General features: G+C 42.0%; 1 protein-coding gene across 2 annotated transcripts in view; it reads left to right on the forward strand.

Moving 5' to 3' along the window:
- Atp8b1 (ATPase phospholipid transporting 8B1) overlaps nt 1–17,131 on the forward strand; it is an 84,762-nt gene that overhangs the window by 27,441 nt on the left and 40,190 nt on the right. For both annotated transcript variants that reach the window (XM_019209219.2, XM_010635450.3), the window contains exons 3-6: nt 13,443–13,540; nt 15,103–15,216; nt 16,273–16,371; nt 16,485–16,546. In XM_019209219.2, coding sequence (XP_019064764.1) covers nt 13,443–13,540; nt 15,103–15,216; nt 16,273–16,371; nt 16,485–16,546 — 373 coding nt within the window. The remainder of the gene's footprint in view (nt 1–13,442; nt 13,541–15,102; nt 15,217–16,272; nt 16,372–16,484; nt 16,547–17,131) is intronic.

Below are 17,131 nucleotides of genomic sequence, written 5' to 3' on the forward strand. Positions count from 1 at the left end.
ACCATCCTTGCACATTCCTGTGCTTATTCATTCTCTGTTCTCTGCCTATAGACTCCTGTGACCAACTTACCTTTTCAACATGTTTGCCAACAAAATGATTCTGTGTGACTCTCAGAGGCCCAGAGCATGGGACTAAGAGGAAGGACCCCAGACTCAGACTGTTTGGATTTGGGGCCTGCCTTCACCCTGAGAAAAGGAATTCTTTTCTGTTTTTCAATGTCCCTATCTGTAAAATGGGCTTAATATCAGGAACTACTTTTTAGAATTAAATCAGAAAAGTGAAGAACTGAATTGATTTGGGCTTATACTAAATGCTCGGTAAATATCAGTTGTTGCTACCTCCCACCTGACAGTTCTTTCATTTAAAATCTCATTCACATCTCCTGTCCCACATTTCTATCTTCCTTCTGACCCCTGCCTTCCCTTTGGGGTATTTAGATTCTCCTGGCGCCCTAGGCTGAAGCTGCAGAGTCATTCTTATTAACTGATCATTCCCTCCTCAAATATAAGAGCAATGAATGAATAGATGGTTCATGAATCAGTTTTCCTAGCAATCAGTCTGCCCCTATATTGAGGAACTTTTCTGTAATTTAGTGTTTTACCTGCCTCTGCCATTAGGTTTCCCCTTTCATGCAGGCTTCTGTGGGAAAGTTCACCCATACACATATAGTACAATAGGGACAAAGCTAAAGCTTGAAATAAATGCCCCCAAACCACAATTATGTGGCGAGTTTTCTTATAATGGATTTGGCTACACCAATGAGTCTGCCCAAGACAGTGGTAAGGGTGGCTTCCTTGTAGAAAAGGCACATCTGTGTAGCTATATGAAAGCTGAAGGGGAGTTAATTATGGGAAGGGAGAAGTGAGGGAAAAGGGGCCTCCTTCCAGGGGCTGTGGAGGAACTCGGAGGGATGAGGATGTCATGAGAAGAGTGTGCCCTGTTTCATTCCTCTTCAGCACCACACTGTGACTTAAAAACTGAAGGATTGGTGTAGACTGTCCATCATCATCTCTTGAGTATGTGAGGGCCTAAGCCTGAACCTGTCTTTTTCCAGGCTAGTTTTAAAGCTTCAGGCTCTGTGTGGCGAGTTTCAAATTCAAGGGTATCTATGAACGCATTGAATGTTTCAACCAGCGCATGAGTAGGGAACAAACTGAGCTCTCTTAAGCTTCCTCTTTTCACAGGAAGCTTCCTAGACGTGACGTTCCAGAGTGAGTCTTAAGCAAGTGTGAGAAGAAATTAGCTCTCAGAAGCTGGCAGATTGAGGCAGTAGCCAGTAGTGAAGCATGAACAAAGGCTCAGAGGAGCTGCAGTTGGGGAACTGTGAGGTCATGCTAAGAGGCCTGGACACTACCCTAAAGGCAGGGCCAGCATCCAGAGAGACCAAAGCAGAATCCTCGTGGTCTTCTCTGACCTGGTCGGGATGTCATGCAGCATCATTTCTGCTATGTTCTCTTGGTTCCAAGCAAGTCCTTAAAGCCAGCCTTAACTTAGGAAAGGAAGCTAGACACCATTTCTTTTATTGGTGAAGCTTAGGCCGAGCCCAGGAGAGTGCTGACACCCCTTTCTTGGGTCAGTAGACACCAATTCTTGATGAGGGAGTAATAAGGTCACTTGGCGGGGGAGCAGGGGAGATGGGAGCTGCTGCTGCTGTAGCTGCCTATGAAAGATGCGTTCTCCTGAGCAGATGGTGGACCTGCTTGTGGGATGGGTAACGGGGGCAAGGAACTTTGCTGACCAAGAAGAAGATTGTTGTTATAAACCTGATGAATCTCAGATCTCAGCAAGAAGTCTACTTTTTGCTATATGAGTGGCAATTAGAAATCTAGGATGAAGTGGTTAGGAAAGAGCAGCATAGCCTTGTTCTCGGGGAGTAAAAGCTTCTTAAATTCTTAACCATAAGGTCACAGCACTAAGCTTTAATTCCCAGATTGCAACCCTTAGTGAGAGCAATCAGTTGAGTTTTGTTTTTTTGCTACACCTGTAGAAGTGACCTGTTTTCAGGGAGAATTAGTAATACAGAATCATGAGGTTCATCTCAATATCATGCATATCACATATGTTGATTATTTTTAATCCCATTACCCTCTTCTCTCTTTCCTGCCTCTGTTCGTATCCCTTCCTCATCTCTTAAAGTCTATATTCCAGTTCCCAGTCTTTTTCTGAATATACTCACCTGCTTCCCCACACCTCCAGAAGCGTACTTGGGCATATCATGCACACACATATGCACATACACATACCCAGAGCATGACTCAGTTTGTCTATCTTCTATACTTGTGATGTTCTGCAACTTTGGAACTGGAGATGCTTTTGACAGAGGTTTCAATGTCACTTATCTTTCTTTAGAAAAAGATAACACCATGAACAAAGTCGAATATTCAGTTGGACACCACAAAAGTGTGTGCTCCTGGACAAATGTCAAGCTTAGGGTCACTTCTATCTTTGTGACTGATTGAGTTTTTTTTCTCAAAAATACAAAGCTACATTTCTTTAAAGGTCTTTTCATATTCAAAATTTGGTTCATAATTGTGTTCAGGGGCAAATTGGGCATTGGTCAATAGTATTTAAAATGGAATGTTTAATAGTTAAGGTTTCAAGGTTGAATCCTGGGATGGATCCAGTAGATAGGTCCCAGGCTCTTATGATGAGCAAACATACATCCAATGGTAAAAGAACAGCAGCCATTTGCTGAGGATCATGGGAAGATGTGCTCAGGGCATGTTTGAACAGAAAAGTGGTGCTTGGATAACAGGAAGGTGAAAAGCACAGTACACACACACACACACACACACACACACACACACACACATACAAATCAGACATTTGGGTTTTGAAGGACTTGTTCTCCAGCCTGGGTGATTTTCATTGGTTCTCTAAGGTGAGATTGACAAGAAAACTGACTGAGTGCTGAGGGGCTTTCAAAAAACCTGTGGGTCCCAGAATTCACTCTGATTAAATTACATATATGAGATGCAATTCATATTTATGAAACTTTAATAAGATTAGAGTGGGGAAAATGCTACTGAAGGTCAGGCCACAAGACTTAACATGCGTGAAGTCCTAGAATTTCAGTTATTTGGGTCTTTGATATTTTATTTTCTAACTCTCTTAGAACAAAGGAAGGATTGGCTCTGCAGGGTTGTCCACACTCAAGTGGGTAGTGGGGAATGGTTTTTTTACCCCCCATTGTGCTGCCTATACTAAAGCTATCACTGAAAGGTGTTAGGACATAGGGGTACATTTTCCTCTTTCACGGCAGAATTTCAGGCTGCATGTGGCATCAATGAAACCATGACAGCTGTATACTTGGTAAGCATAACTTTTCTATAAGGAATCTGAAATTAAAGATGTCTATTTCTATGCACATGTGAATTAATTTTTATTTGGGACCAAAACAGATAAAGTTGGCCCATTGAAACACAGAGATCCTTGAAAAATCCATGAAATGTGCCAAGGAGCTATTCCACTAAATTAGATGCATTTTCAGTTTTTGATACAATCCACAAGTGAAAATTTCATCTGGTCACTTATTTTCCTTGTGTGATCAGCCATAAACTGCCTTCCACCACTTCAGCTTTAAGGATACCAGAGCAAACTGTGGCTTGTAAAATAGGAGGATAATTGATTAATAATAGGGATAAGGGGGTGGTGGTGATACTTTGCATCTCATTTTATAGAATTTACTCTTGACTAATGTAATTTATGACCAATTTTGAGTGAGAAGCTCTTGCTCATGGAGGCCTAATGCTGCTGCTGTTTTTCTCCCTGTGAGTTTGGAGCCTCTACAGTGGATTTATGTAAAGAAGTCATCACAAAAGACTCTGGCCTATGCACTAACTAGGATTTGTCAGTGCCTCTGGTGCATCGGAATCACTTGTGGAGCTTTGAAAACCGTCCAGGTGCCATTACCTGGCACCTAGAATTTGAGACAGAGGATATGAGTGAAGCCAGCAGAGAATTCATAATTTAAAAAGAATCTGGCATAGGTCAGCACTAGAGCTCTTGCCTAGCACATATGAAGCCTGGGGTTCAATTCACAGCAAAGAATCTGGCTAAAGTTCAACCTGGTAGACTAGTCTATCCAGTCTCCTCCAGCAGGCCTGCCACTCCAGGCTCCTTCCATGACCATCCTCTGCTGGATGCAAATTAGAAGTGCGGAACCTCTATTGCTACTCTAGTTCACAGGATCCCCAGGGGATGTGTAATATTCTCAGTGAGAAGGTGGGGCCATGCTTCAAAGGAACCCCTTTACTCAAACTCCAAGGGATGTCAGTGTAGCTTCAGTTAAAAAAAAAAAACAGCTAAATGAGAAGTTTCCTCACCCTCAAGTGTGACTGCAAGAAGTGCGAAGAGAGGGTGCAGCTAAGCCCTGCCTGGGAGTCACATTTCCCCGGAACCTTTTCTGGGTCCTAGGTGGATTTAAGTGGAAGCCCTGGATGGACCCTAGGCCTGGGGATACCCTGAGAGCCACCTTGGGGACTCCATTAGGGTCTGGAGCAGTGCTTCTCAGAGCCTGGGGACAAGGGAGTCTACCTGGGTCTTGTGACAGCAGTATTCAGTGCTTTTGGGGTGGGGGTGTGAGAATGCATTTCTATCCAGATCCCTGGTGATTCAGCTGGTCTGCACTTTGAGTAGCAATGGCCCAGGAAAAGGATAGCAGTTGTGTTCTTCCTTTTTTCCCCAGAGACAAAGAGTAGTATTGGGTCTTTCATTTTGCTTTCAATTTAAAACAGCTACTCTTTTTACAACATTGAATGCTTCAAATACTGCACAGCACATGTTTGCAGTACGCAGTGTTTACAATCCTTGCGTGAAGTTGGTATAAGTATGTAGCACATCTTCATTCCTTTTTCATGTCCTTTCTTCTTTGCCTCACCCCTCCCTCCATCTCTTAAAACCCTTCCCATTTGAGAAAGATCTATCCCCCTATTTTCTATTATCTATCTGTTATTTTGCCCTTTATGCATAGTTTGAGTTTCTCTTATAAGAGCAACCATTCCAACCTCAGATCTTCCCTGGGTTATTTCACTTCCCCACCTTCTCAAAAGCTGCTCAAATCCTCACTGTCCTCCCCACAGTGCCCTGTTTGAGCCACTTCCTGAATTCGACGAAATGTAAAACCCAGTGCTCACCCTTCCTTTTCTCCAAGCCCAGGAAAGACTTCACCCTGCCCTGCCTCCTGTACATGCTCCTGCCATCAGCTGTACCCTCGCATCCTACATCATCAGCTTCCCTCTCTCTCTGGGCTCCTTAGCCTCAACCCCCAAACTTGCTTCAATCTCTGTGGCCTAAAGCACCTTCTGTGGACCCCAATCTCTTTAGCTTCCCATCTAGAGGAAACTTATGTCAATGAGTCTTTGATGTTCTTTTCTGATCATCAAATCCTTAGCCATCTTACATTCTGGGGTGGGGGGCACACCTGCACTGTCTCCTGGGGCCCATGTGCTCACTTCCAGTATAACATGGTAGGTCTCTGAATGTCTCCCTCATCCTCATAGGCTTGTGATGGTGAACCTTTTAGAGACTGAATGGCCAAGCTGCAGCCTACAACCCACTTATTTCCCACAGAGTGACAACATTGCAATTAAAACTGAATACTGAGGTTTTAGTTTAGAAAAAACAACTCATATATTTTGCTCATGTGCCAATAGAGAGGACTCTGCATTCCCACTGTGGCACACGTGCCATAGGTTCACCACCATCATAGACTGTTTCATAGGTTTTTCCTCTTCCCTTCCACTTAAATATAATGGGACATGCCTGGCACACTATTTCACACTATGTCATGCCTGGACACCATGACACACTTCCCACGTGGTCATCCATACTCATGTCTTCAACTCACATCCCTAAGTGAGTTCTTTCAAATCTGTGCCTCCACATGGAGAAATCTGTGCTGCATTGCTCTGGGGCTCAGAAGCTTGGATCTTGTGCCCTGGTTCCCTGGGTTCATTAGCCTGCTACTCATGATAGCTCTCTTTCATTTATACTACTAGTTTCTTTTGTCAATTGAAAAGAAAATTTTGTCCTTTTATTTGTTTGTTTCTTCTTTGTAAGAAAGATTCTTTCTTTTTTGACTTGTACGCTGAGTAACATTTTGACCGTTCTTTTAAGATCATGATATTAACCATTATCTTGCTATGAAAAGTTTTTCCATAGAATATGTCTTGGTTACTTTTCTAGTTGCTAAGACAAAATACTTGACACCAAAGTTAAAGGAGGGAAGGTTTATTTTAGCTTATAGTTTGTAGAGGTTTTAGTCCATAGTTGATGGCTCCAAGGCAGGGTGGCAACGGCAGAAGGGCATTATTCACAGAGGAGAAACAGTTCATAGCATGGCAGGCAGAAAGCAGCAGGCAGCAAGCTTCCTTCTGTCCTTCGTATTCCAGCCAGGTCACACCTAGGGTGGAGTACTCTGAATCCCAGCCTCACACCCTTAATCCCAGAATCACACATCCTAGATCCAGCCACCCCCGACAAGCCCCATCTATGAGTGCATGAGGCTCTGGGGGGACATCTCGATACAAGCCATAACAGAAGAGCATTTTTAGGGCCTGGGATTTAGCTCAGTGGTTCAGCTGCCTGCCTCACAAGCACAAGGTCCCAAGTTCAATCCCTGGTACCAAAAAATAAATAAACAAACAGAAGAATATTTTTATATTTTATTAATATTTACTTGTGTTACATTAAAAATTTTAAAAAGGAAAAATGAGTTTATTTACAATGTGACCAAATATAGAAAGCAGCTTGGCCACACTCTCTGCTCCTGGAGTGCACTGGAGTGGCAACTGACAGGACAGTGTGGCTCTCAGTCCTTGCCCTTAATTGGCTATTGAATAAAGCCCTACCTCTGCTATTGTTACTGGCTCTGCTCCAGAGGGCTAAAGACAGATTTGCTTGGTGAAAATTGGGTAACACCAGCTGGGAACCATTCTGTGGTCCTACAATACCCACCTTTTCACATGTAAACTTGGACCAGACCTTTCCTGCTTTTGTGCTCTTTCTGATAATATCCTGTTTGCCTGGAATGGGCTCGGACCTTTCTTTTCTCCCTTTACTGGCATAACTCTGAGGTAGCTTTTAAGGATAAACTCATCTTCCAAATATGTTTTAAGGGACTCATCTTTCAAAAAACCTTCCCTAGCCGGGAGTGGTGGCACACGCCTGTAATCCCAGCACTTGGGAGGCTGAGGCAGGAGGATTGCTGTGAGTTTGAGACCAGCCTGAGCTATATAGTGAGTTCCAGGTCAGTCTCAACTATACAGTGAGACCCTGTCTCAAAAAACCAAAGATAAATAAATAAACAAAAAACCCTCCCTAACAGCACCACTCCCTCACTAGTTTAGAATTCCCTTACTACTAAATGTTTATTACATTTAGGGCATTGTTTTAGAATTCTGTTTATAGGTCTCCCTATGTCTACCGTGCTGGATGGAGAGTGTTGGTCTCAGAATCTGGAATTATGCTTGATTGATAGGTGGTTTCTCTTTGAAATGGGTTTAATAAATATCTTATTCCATATCATTGTTTTTCAAAGTTGACTGTACCCGAGAATCACATGGCAGTGGGTTTTGAAACCCATTGGCCTCTGTCCTCAGAGTTTCTGATACCACAGTTCTCGGGTGAGGCCTGAGAACTAGCATCTCTAAAAAGTTCTCAGGAGCTGCTGGGATAGAGGCACTGGTGCATGGAGCCCTCGCTTTGAGGACCACTGCTATATATGATCACTGATACCCCTGACATGCACTTTCTCCATCTGTCGATTTCAGGGACTATGAGCATTCGAAGAGGTTCAGCCTAATTTAGAAAAACTAGAAGCCATGACAAGGGGAAGGTGAGCTCCACCCACTTTGCTGGGCACAGTACTTCTATGACCTGACGGCCACTTTCTCTTTCTACCCATTATGGCATGTTGGCTGAGGAACCCTGTGCTGGGCCAGGTTGGGGTGGAAGGATCCAGCATGCCTGGGGCCTGGTAGTTGGTCTGTATTAGTGACCTGAGACAGGCAGGGCTCCTCTTGGGGACAGGGTGCACTTCTCTTAATACCCTCCATGTGCTTGCCACGTGCAGCCAGAGCCCCTCAGGAGGATTTGGTTCAGTTGATGTGTAGGTCATCAGTTCTCATCTCCACTTAGCTCAGAGTAAATTCTGCCACTCTGCTCTACTCTTGTTATCATCAGCACTCTGGACTATTTTCCTCCTGTATCTGCCTTCAATTATGGCTTATGCATCCGTTTTTTCCTTTTCTTAAAAATATGTGCCCTTTATATCCACGTATACAAACACATGCATATGTTTATATGCATTCATAGTGTAAGTTGATGCTGTGTGTCACAGCAGAAAGCACAGGGTAGCAGACACTCTTCTGCTTTAGGCATTCAATTTGGAGGACTTCTCCATCACCCATATAAATCTACCTTGTTAGATGTTAAACTAGAGGTGGGCATTTAGTTTGTATCCAATCTTGCTGTTAAACAGGGCTGTATGGAATAGCCCTGTGCTATGTCATTTCACCCCTGGAGAGTAGTTTATATGTGGAGAGAAGTCCTAGAAGCAGAATTCCCCAGTGTGTGTATATAAAATTTTGAGTTACAGTCAGATTCTTCTCCACTCTTTTCAACCTGGAGTGTCATCAAATAATTTATTCTTTGGCAATGTTTTTCTATTGCAAGATAAAAATTGGTATCTCCATGTAGAACTGCATTTCTCTTTGATGGTCTTGAGTACCTTTTCACCTATGGAAAAGCCATTTGAATTTCTTTCTGTATGAACTATTCATGTCCTGTAGCCATTTCTCTGGCTTTTGTTTTCTTTTTTTGCTATTATGATGTTAAGCTTTTGATTCTATGCCCTGGTTTCCTGCAGTTTTTGGCTGTTGGTGGGACTTTAGGCAAGAATTCAGAGCCTGGCAAAGGGATGGGCAAGGCCAAAGTACTTCCTTGCCAGGTGGTAATGAGCAAAAGAACTTGGTGACTGCAGGAACACTCTGAACATCATGTAGCAGTTTTCAGACATATGATGACACATTTACCAGACTGGTTGGTTGGTGATTTTTGAGCCATGAGTGGCTCATATTAAGTGCATCTTTGGACATGGGGCTTGATGGTTTTGTTGGCACAACCTTGGTTTGGTTATTGTTGGAGCTTTTGACTAAAGGCCATGTAATGAAGTTGCTCCTCACCCCCAGGCCCCCACTGGTATATTTATTATTTCTTTTCTTTGTCAATATTTCCACTCTAAAATTGGGACAAGATGCTTCCTTTCTTTCATAAATTAGCCTTATCTTCTAAGAGTCTAATAAAATTCTCTGTTCCAGTGGTTTTTTAATAACAATTTAATCAAAAAAGCGAATGCCTCCAATTGCCATTTTGCTATCTTTCCTCCAGGTATGTGCATTAGTGCAGCATTTCTCAAACTGTATGACTAAGTGTCACATGATTACTTTGAAAATACATGTGGTCATGCTAATTTTGAAAAAGCTGAGATTAGCTAAATAAGTTTCTTTACCACAGGACTTTTCAGAGACCTAAATGTACCAGCAAGTTCATTGAATGTTCAAGATAAAGGTGTGGATGTTTTGCAAGTATATTTGTCCACAGAACAGCATTTTCACAATTTTTTGCAGTCTCTGATTGAAATACGAGTCAAACAATTGGCTCAAATCTCAGAGAAGAATTAAGAGAAGACTTCAATTTATTTGCCCCATTGATTTGTCTGAATTGGACCAAATAAGAATCCGTAACTGGAAATAGGGTTATTGATTATGTGACTGCAATCAGATTTGTGAAATTAAGTGAAAACATTCTTGTGATTAAATCCCAGATAAGGTACACTGATGACTTTCTCAGGGCATCCTAAGGTGTTTATTATCAAGCATGTAAAATTAAGAGATCAAGGTTATTGCTGGTAACCCTATGGCTGCTCCTACTGAGGTCAGAAACCATGCTCTATCCAAAGCATTCAAACTGACCTGGGCTGGGAATGAGGGGCAGCTCTGACAGCAGATAAAGTAACCTCCATCTGGGGGTTTAATATTCAAGCAAACCTAAAGAGCTAGGCAAGGGAACCAAAGGAAATGTGAGAAAGCTTATTATATCCAGGTCATTAACAGGGTGGCTTGTTCTCTCCTCTTATTTCTTTTTTTTTTTTTTTTTTTTTTTTTTTTTTTTGGTACCAGGATTGAACTCGGGTCCTTGCACTTTCCTCTTGAGTATATCTAAGACTGATTTTTTTTTTTAACCCTTATCACTGGCCTTTTTTCTCTTCTTCAGAGCAGAAAATCGGGTCTGTTGTTTTTTATTTTTTGGTTTTTTTTGTTTTAACCCTCAGCCTTCTTGAAATTTAGAAGAGTATTCTCAGAGTGTTCTAAAACACTGGTGGTCAGGATGTGTCATAAGTCATTTATGAACTCAACTCAGCCACCAAAAGTACATGCATTTTAAAACAACCATAAAATAGAATAGATTCAAAATTGTCCTATGAAATGTCTTTTTTTTAAAACCCACTTTCCCTTAGAGCTCTTCTTTGAATGGGAAAGAAATCTTCTGATTGCAGACATTATTACAGTGCTCATGAGCTGTTTTATAGTTCCATTTCCATTTTCCCAATTGATGAAATTGCACTTGAGCTAGAAAGATGCCAGGAAGATTTCCATTTGTCATAACACAACAATGATGATTACCCTATAAATGGTAGCCAAAATGATGCAAGAAAAGTGTTCAGTAATGGTATTGTGGTTTTAAAAAAGAATCGGATTAATTATCTGTGGTTTTCAGTAGTCCACACTTGATCCTCTTGCAATATCATGTGTATTTCCTAGAGAGTAGGAGTTTAAAAATGAATCATTTAAAAAGTTGAAATGAAATATTTTCAAAAGTATAGTGGTTTTATTTTTATAATAGTCATAAGACTGATCATTTTATAATCCCTTACTTGTAAATGTTCTTTAGTATATTATCTTCTCCATAAATGATTGTGCCTCACAAGTTGTCAATGTTCTGCATTCATTTTCATGGAGAACCCAATCCTCAGAGGGGTTTCCTCAGGATTTCTTCCTAACTGAAGGCATCCTTGTCTTGAGCCTTAGTAGCAGTAGTGTGCTGTGCCTTGCTGTTAGGAGACAGCACAGCCCTGTACTGGGGCAGCAGTAAAAATGGTGATCCTGTCCTTGTAAGCCACCTTCCCAAATCAGCACTTGCTGGCAAGAGTTAGTCTCTCCATGATTTGGAGCTTGAGTCACAATGGGAACCTTAACCAGCGCAGCCAGGTGGATAAGCAGGCTGCACTTGGGGCTTGGCTTGCTAGAGTTTGAATTCATTTATTTGCCAATGATCAGCTTGCTGATCCTGCCTGTGCCCCCGTTACCTCAGCTATAAATTGATATGCTGACTACGTGGCGTGATCCCCAGCACTGAACACATCAGCTGTAGAGCTAGTGTATGTCATGGGAGAGTACAAGTCAAGGGTTTACAGGCAAAGACAAAAGAGAAGCATGAAATCTCTTTCCCCAGGGAGCACAGCCTGACTGCCAGGCCAATCATCTTCATATTGAAGGAGTCCTTTGGCCTCAATTCCCACTAGGTACTGATCTCCACTGGTAGGTCACCCATTGAGATAGAAAGAGAGAAACTGCCCACCATTTATAAATTTTCCTTTTCCTTTTCATTCAGAAGGTATTTTGGGTGCCACTCTGTGGAATCATGTGCAGGACTTGTGGGGGATATAACAAGTTTGACACATTTCAGTCTCCCCCTAAAACCCACCTAAGGAGAGGAGGCAGTGCTGGCATCTGTGGCCATGGTGTGGAGCATTAGTGGTCCTCGCTGTGCCTCTTGACTGGCTTGGCTGGGACATAGGGTAGGTGTGAGGGAGGGAAACTGACTTCTGTCCATCCTTGTAAGAATGTACTCACTCAAATAAGTATGTGCTTCATCCCCATGGTCTGGGTCAGTCTCATTCTTGGGGCTGGGGTGTGCCCTGTGCAGAGACAGGATAAAGATTTGTGTGTGTGCTGTGGGCAGCAGCGGCAAGGGACAAGCCACAGAGGCTGTAAAGGATAACAGCTGACCAGAATGGGATGGGTAGTTGGTCATTCTCTCCAGGTCCTGATTTTCAGGAACCAAACACAGAGGCAGAGCTGTCATAGGCAGCTGTGAGTGAACAGTGCAGTGGCTTCTTCAACATGCTCAGAGGGGCGACTATCCAAATATGGTAGTCACACCACCACCAATGTTGGAATGACTTTATCTGGGTTGGCAAGAAAACAGATGTGATCAGGGTGCACAACCAGGTCTTCAAGGAGACCCTGAACTTTATACCCACCACTGGACATCATGCTTTTGCCCATGCCACACAGGCTATGAAGAGCATTCTGGGCCTGCCATGCTACTAGGGGAGGCAGCACAAGTCTACAACGGCCTTGTGGCTTATTGTTTAGGAGTGTGGTTGGCTATAGGATTGGAAGAAGGGAGATGAACAGGGAGGCTCTGCAGACACAAAATGCTTTGCAGAGTTTGGAATTTGTCTATTAAACAGGAGAGGACATCTTCTGCTGACTGGGGACAACCATAGAGGAAGAATCAGGTTAGCAAGTGTAGTGTGGTGGACAGAGGTAGGGAGAAATATTCAATGAGAGAGCTGTTGGGTGAGAAATATCTACAGCAGCAGAAAAGCCAGGGACTCTCTAAAGTTCTCTAGAATTTAGACATGGAGATGGTATGGATGGAGTTTACTCAGTGGCATGACATGCATGAAAATGTCATGAAATGAACTTGGAAAGATGACAGGCATTGGTCATTACTGCGCAGCACTGACCTGTAATCTGGACTCAAAAGTGTTCAATTAGCTGGTGATACACTTCTTTGATTTATTCATTCACTAACTATTCAGTTTAGAAGCCAAGTCAGTGGTATTTTTGTTTGGGCTATGTTTAGAGAAGGAATGCTCTGTGGGGTTCTTTGAAGAATTGATCAGGTCATAACATGGTTATGAGTTTGATAGGCCTGCCATAACAGAGTACCACCAGCTGGGTAGTTTAAACATGCAGAAGTTATTCTCTCACAGTTCTGGAGGCTGGAAGTCTGAGATCAAGGTGTCAACAGGTGTGATTCCTTCTGAGGCAGTGAGGGAAGGAGCCTTTCCATGCTACTCCTCTCGGCTTGTAGATGACCACCTCCTCTGAGTGACCTTATATCATTGTCCTATCCCTCAGTCCCAATTTTCCTTTTTTTTTTTTGGTACCGGGGATTAAACTCGGGTCCTTACGCTTGCCAGGCAGGCCACCGAACCGCTGAGCTAAGTCCCCGGCCCCACCAATTTTCCTTTTTAATAAGGACATGAGTTATATTGGATTAGAACTCACTCTGATGTATTCACTCCAGTTTGATTCTCACCACAATAACTCTGCTTTCTACTTATGTATGGCTTTCTCTTTTAAAGATTGTACATGGCAAGTCAAAGCAAATGATCGCAAGTTCCATGAACAACCTCATTTTATGAACACTCAGTTCTTTTGTATTAAGGAGAGCAAATATGCGGTAAGTTGACTCCTAAATTACTTTTATTGAAGCCCCATTTTATCCAGTCACTGTCATGTTTGTCTGCTTCGTGCTACACCTGCTTTCCAGGTAGCCACAAGCCTAAGGCAATTGCTAATTTTTATTCTATAGAATGTCATTTTATTGAAGTTTAAAGACCTTGAAGGTGGGTAGGGGTAATTTGAAACAAAACTAAACAGACTATCTAGATTGAACGTTCCCTATGTGTACACAAAGCTCTCTTTAAAGTATGTTGTCACAGAAGCCTTATGTTTAGAAGTAACAAGTTTGAAATGAATCTTCATAATTTTTCTCTCCTTCCTCTGCCTAGAATAGATTAAGAAACTTTAAGGATACTTTCACCTTAAACCAATGCGGTGGCATCCACCTGTAATCCCAGTTTAAGAAGGCTGACATAGGAGGATGGAGAGTCAAGGCCAGCCTGAGCCACCCAGAAAGACTCCTTGTCAAAAGAAAGACATTTTAACCTAAAAGTTGCTTATCTTTGAAATCTGATTAAAAAGTACCTGTCAAATATGGATTTAAATTTTATAAAGTGGCCAGGTATCATGGTGCATGCCTATAATCCTCGCACTCTGGGAGGCTGAGGAAGGAAGATCACAAATTCAAGGCCAGCCTGGGCAACTTAATGAACTAACAAGACCCTGTCTCAAAATAAATAAATAAACAAACAAACAAATAAATAAACGAGAATATAGCTGAGTGTGAAGGCCTTGAGTTCAATCCCCAGTACTGTTAGAAAAAGAAAAAAAAAATGTTTAAAGTGTGTTTTCCTCTTAGGACTGCTACAAAAAGGACAAAACTGGGTGGCTTAGAAAAACAGAAATTTACATTGTAGGGGGTCAGAAGTTCAAATTCAAGGTGTCATTAGTTAATTCTTTCTAGAGAATCAAGAGAATCAGTTCCATGCCCCTCCCACCTTCTGGTGCTCACATTTTTTGGTATTCCTTGGTCTACAGACACATCACTCCAGCGTCTGCCTCCATCCTTAAGTAACATTCCCTGTGTCCACTTTCCCCCCGTTTTGTAAAGACACCAGTGAACCAGTGGTCTGGTATGACATCATCTTGATTATGTCTGCAGAGACTGTTTGCAAATAAGATCCCACTCACAGATACTGAGGTTAGGTCTTGAGTATATCTTTTGGGGGACATGACTCAATCCCCAAGAGTGCCTTTTATTCTCTTATTATACATCAGCCTCTGCCCCAGAGTTTACCTGTTCGTTTCCTGCTTTGCTCATGTTGACATCTGCCTTTGCCCGTTTTCTAACAGGCGCTATAACGGACCAAGGCATCTGACAGCAGGATCCATGCGGTCACAGTCTGATGTCTGTATCTTGTTTCTCTCTCTGACATAAGACTCCATGTAGTCAATTTGAGCCCTGGCTAGAATAAAAAGCTTAAAAGAAATCTCAGTGTCTTTCTGACTGATGGATTATGGCCCTGGGTCATGGTAGACCATGGGACACAGTGATTTTTGCAGGTGTGTATACTTGATGTATGGCATTGGTTAGAATGACTTTCTTATTTTTTCCAACAGAATAATGCAATTAAAACATACAAGTACAATGCATTTTCCTTTCTACCAATGAATTTGTTTGAGCAGTTTAAGAGAGCAGCCAATTTCTATTTCCTGATCCTTCTTATCTTACAGGTAATGCTTTGAGGTATCTTAAATCTGTTGTGAATTCTGACAGCTCAGTAATACCTAATGTGTGGTACACAGTGTGGATAATTTTGAAACTGTTTTGTATTCATGTCAGGCTTTTCTACCTAACAGGTCACTGCCTCCTACACAGAAGAGGTTCAATTTGTATTTGAGCAGGGAGGAAGAACAAAGGGAAATATGATTTTATTTTTTAAAGTTCAAGTTTGAACTGATAAGAGTATTAAAACTAGTAACCTTGAAGTGAATAAATATATAATCTTCATTTTAGAATTATTTGTACTTTGAAATTAAACTTATTTTCATGCTTATCTTTTTTAGTTGCTTAATTTCCATGAGTGTTAATTTCTATTAATATTTTAATCATAAAGCTTCCATTGTTCTGTGAACTGATTTTACATTAGAAAAGACTTTTTCTGATTTTTAAAAAGTTGTGGCAAAAAAGATTCCCTTATCTGGACAGCTAGACTTTTTATGTGTAGGAACAGTGCTATAATCAACTCATTTCATGTATCATTCAGAGTCAACCTTTAGCATCTGATGAGCTGGTTACAAAGACAATGTATCCACTTTGCTGCATAAAGGCTGGATTTGGAAAACAGTCCCATTGCTGGGATTCACCCACTGAGACTATAAAATGGTAGCACACACGTTTTGGTGGGGATGGAGCTGCACTGAGTGGAGAGGAGAGGAAAGGGAGACACTAGGGGAAGGGGATACTCAACAGATTTGGTAGAACATAAGCTCTCTGACTTAGGGCTGGGGATGTAGCTCAGTAATGTGGTGCTTTGGTATCCAGTTAAAGTCACAATTAGATAATTCTGGAAACCACTGACCATGTCCAGGATCTGTTCCATGTGGCCAGAAGCTAGAGAGAAGCAGTTCGGCTGACTGCTTAAATGCCTTTTCCTATATGCATTTCAGGAGGCAGACTTGTGTGGGGATGGAAACTAGAATTAGCAAGCTTAGAATCAGCAACCCCACTTCTTGTAAGTTAGCTGTGCCTCCACAGGTACTTCACATAAGCCTTTTTATTTCTGTTAGGCAATTCCCGAAATATCTACCCTGGCATGGTACACCACACTCTTCCCCCTACTTCTGGTGCTGGGCATCACTGCTATCAAAGACCTGGTGGATGATGTGGTAAGGATTTCTCATGCAGTGAACTGTTCAACTTTGTGCTTGACCATCTTTAATTTGGCATTAGTAGTTATGCATTGAAGTGTTTAAAACATTTCTTCATTTTTCTTCTAAAGGCTCGGCATAAAATGGATAGAGAAATCAACAATAGGACATGTGAAGTCGTTAAGGATGGCAGGTATGTCGCCTCCTCCAATTTGTAATTTGGTTACAAAGACACAATATATGCATTTGTCTAGAAACCTAGGGAGTCATGACTGAAGTTTTCAGTTGTCAAGGCATCTCTTAACTGGCAGAGTCACTGCATGGCCTTCGCGGCTCCGAGGCCATACCACCCAAACTGGACTATGTGCAGGTGCCTTCTGGCCTTTGTGTCTCCAGTGCATCTGACATTTACAGGGCTCCTTCAGCCTTTGATGAGCTGCATCCACCTCTGCTGTTCTCAAATGCGTCCCCTCAGGGCTTTGCTTATGTAGGGTGTCTTGACACATTTGTGATCTGCCAGCTCAAGTGATTTCTCCCTTCTCTGTCCTTGAAGAGCATTTTAGTTTTGTTTTTTTATGATGAAGATGTGCATTGTGTTAAACTTATTTGTGTAGGAATCTCTCCTTCTGAACTGGACTGTAAGTTTCTCAAGGATGCTGTCCTACCTGGTAACATACAAGAAGTGCTCAGTATTCTGAACTGGACTGTAAGTTTCTCAAGGATGCTGTCCTACCTGGTAACATACAAGAAGTGCTCAATAAATATTCAACAGATGTAG

The sequence above is a fragment of the Fukomys damarensis genome, unplaced genomic scaffold (genome assembly GCF_012274545.1).
Source record: "Fukomys damarensis isolate Sample0158 unplaced genomic scaffold, DMR_v1.0_HiC HiC_scaffold_30, whole genome shotgun sequence".
Lineage (NCBI taxonomy): Eukaryota > Metazoa > Chordata > Mammalia > Rodentia > Bathyergidae > Fukomys > Fukomys damarensis.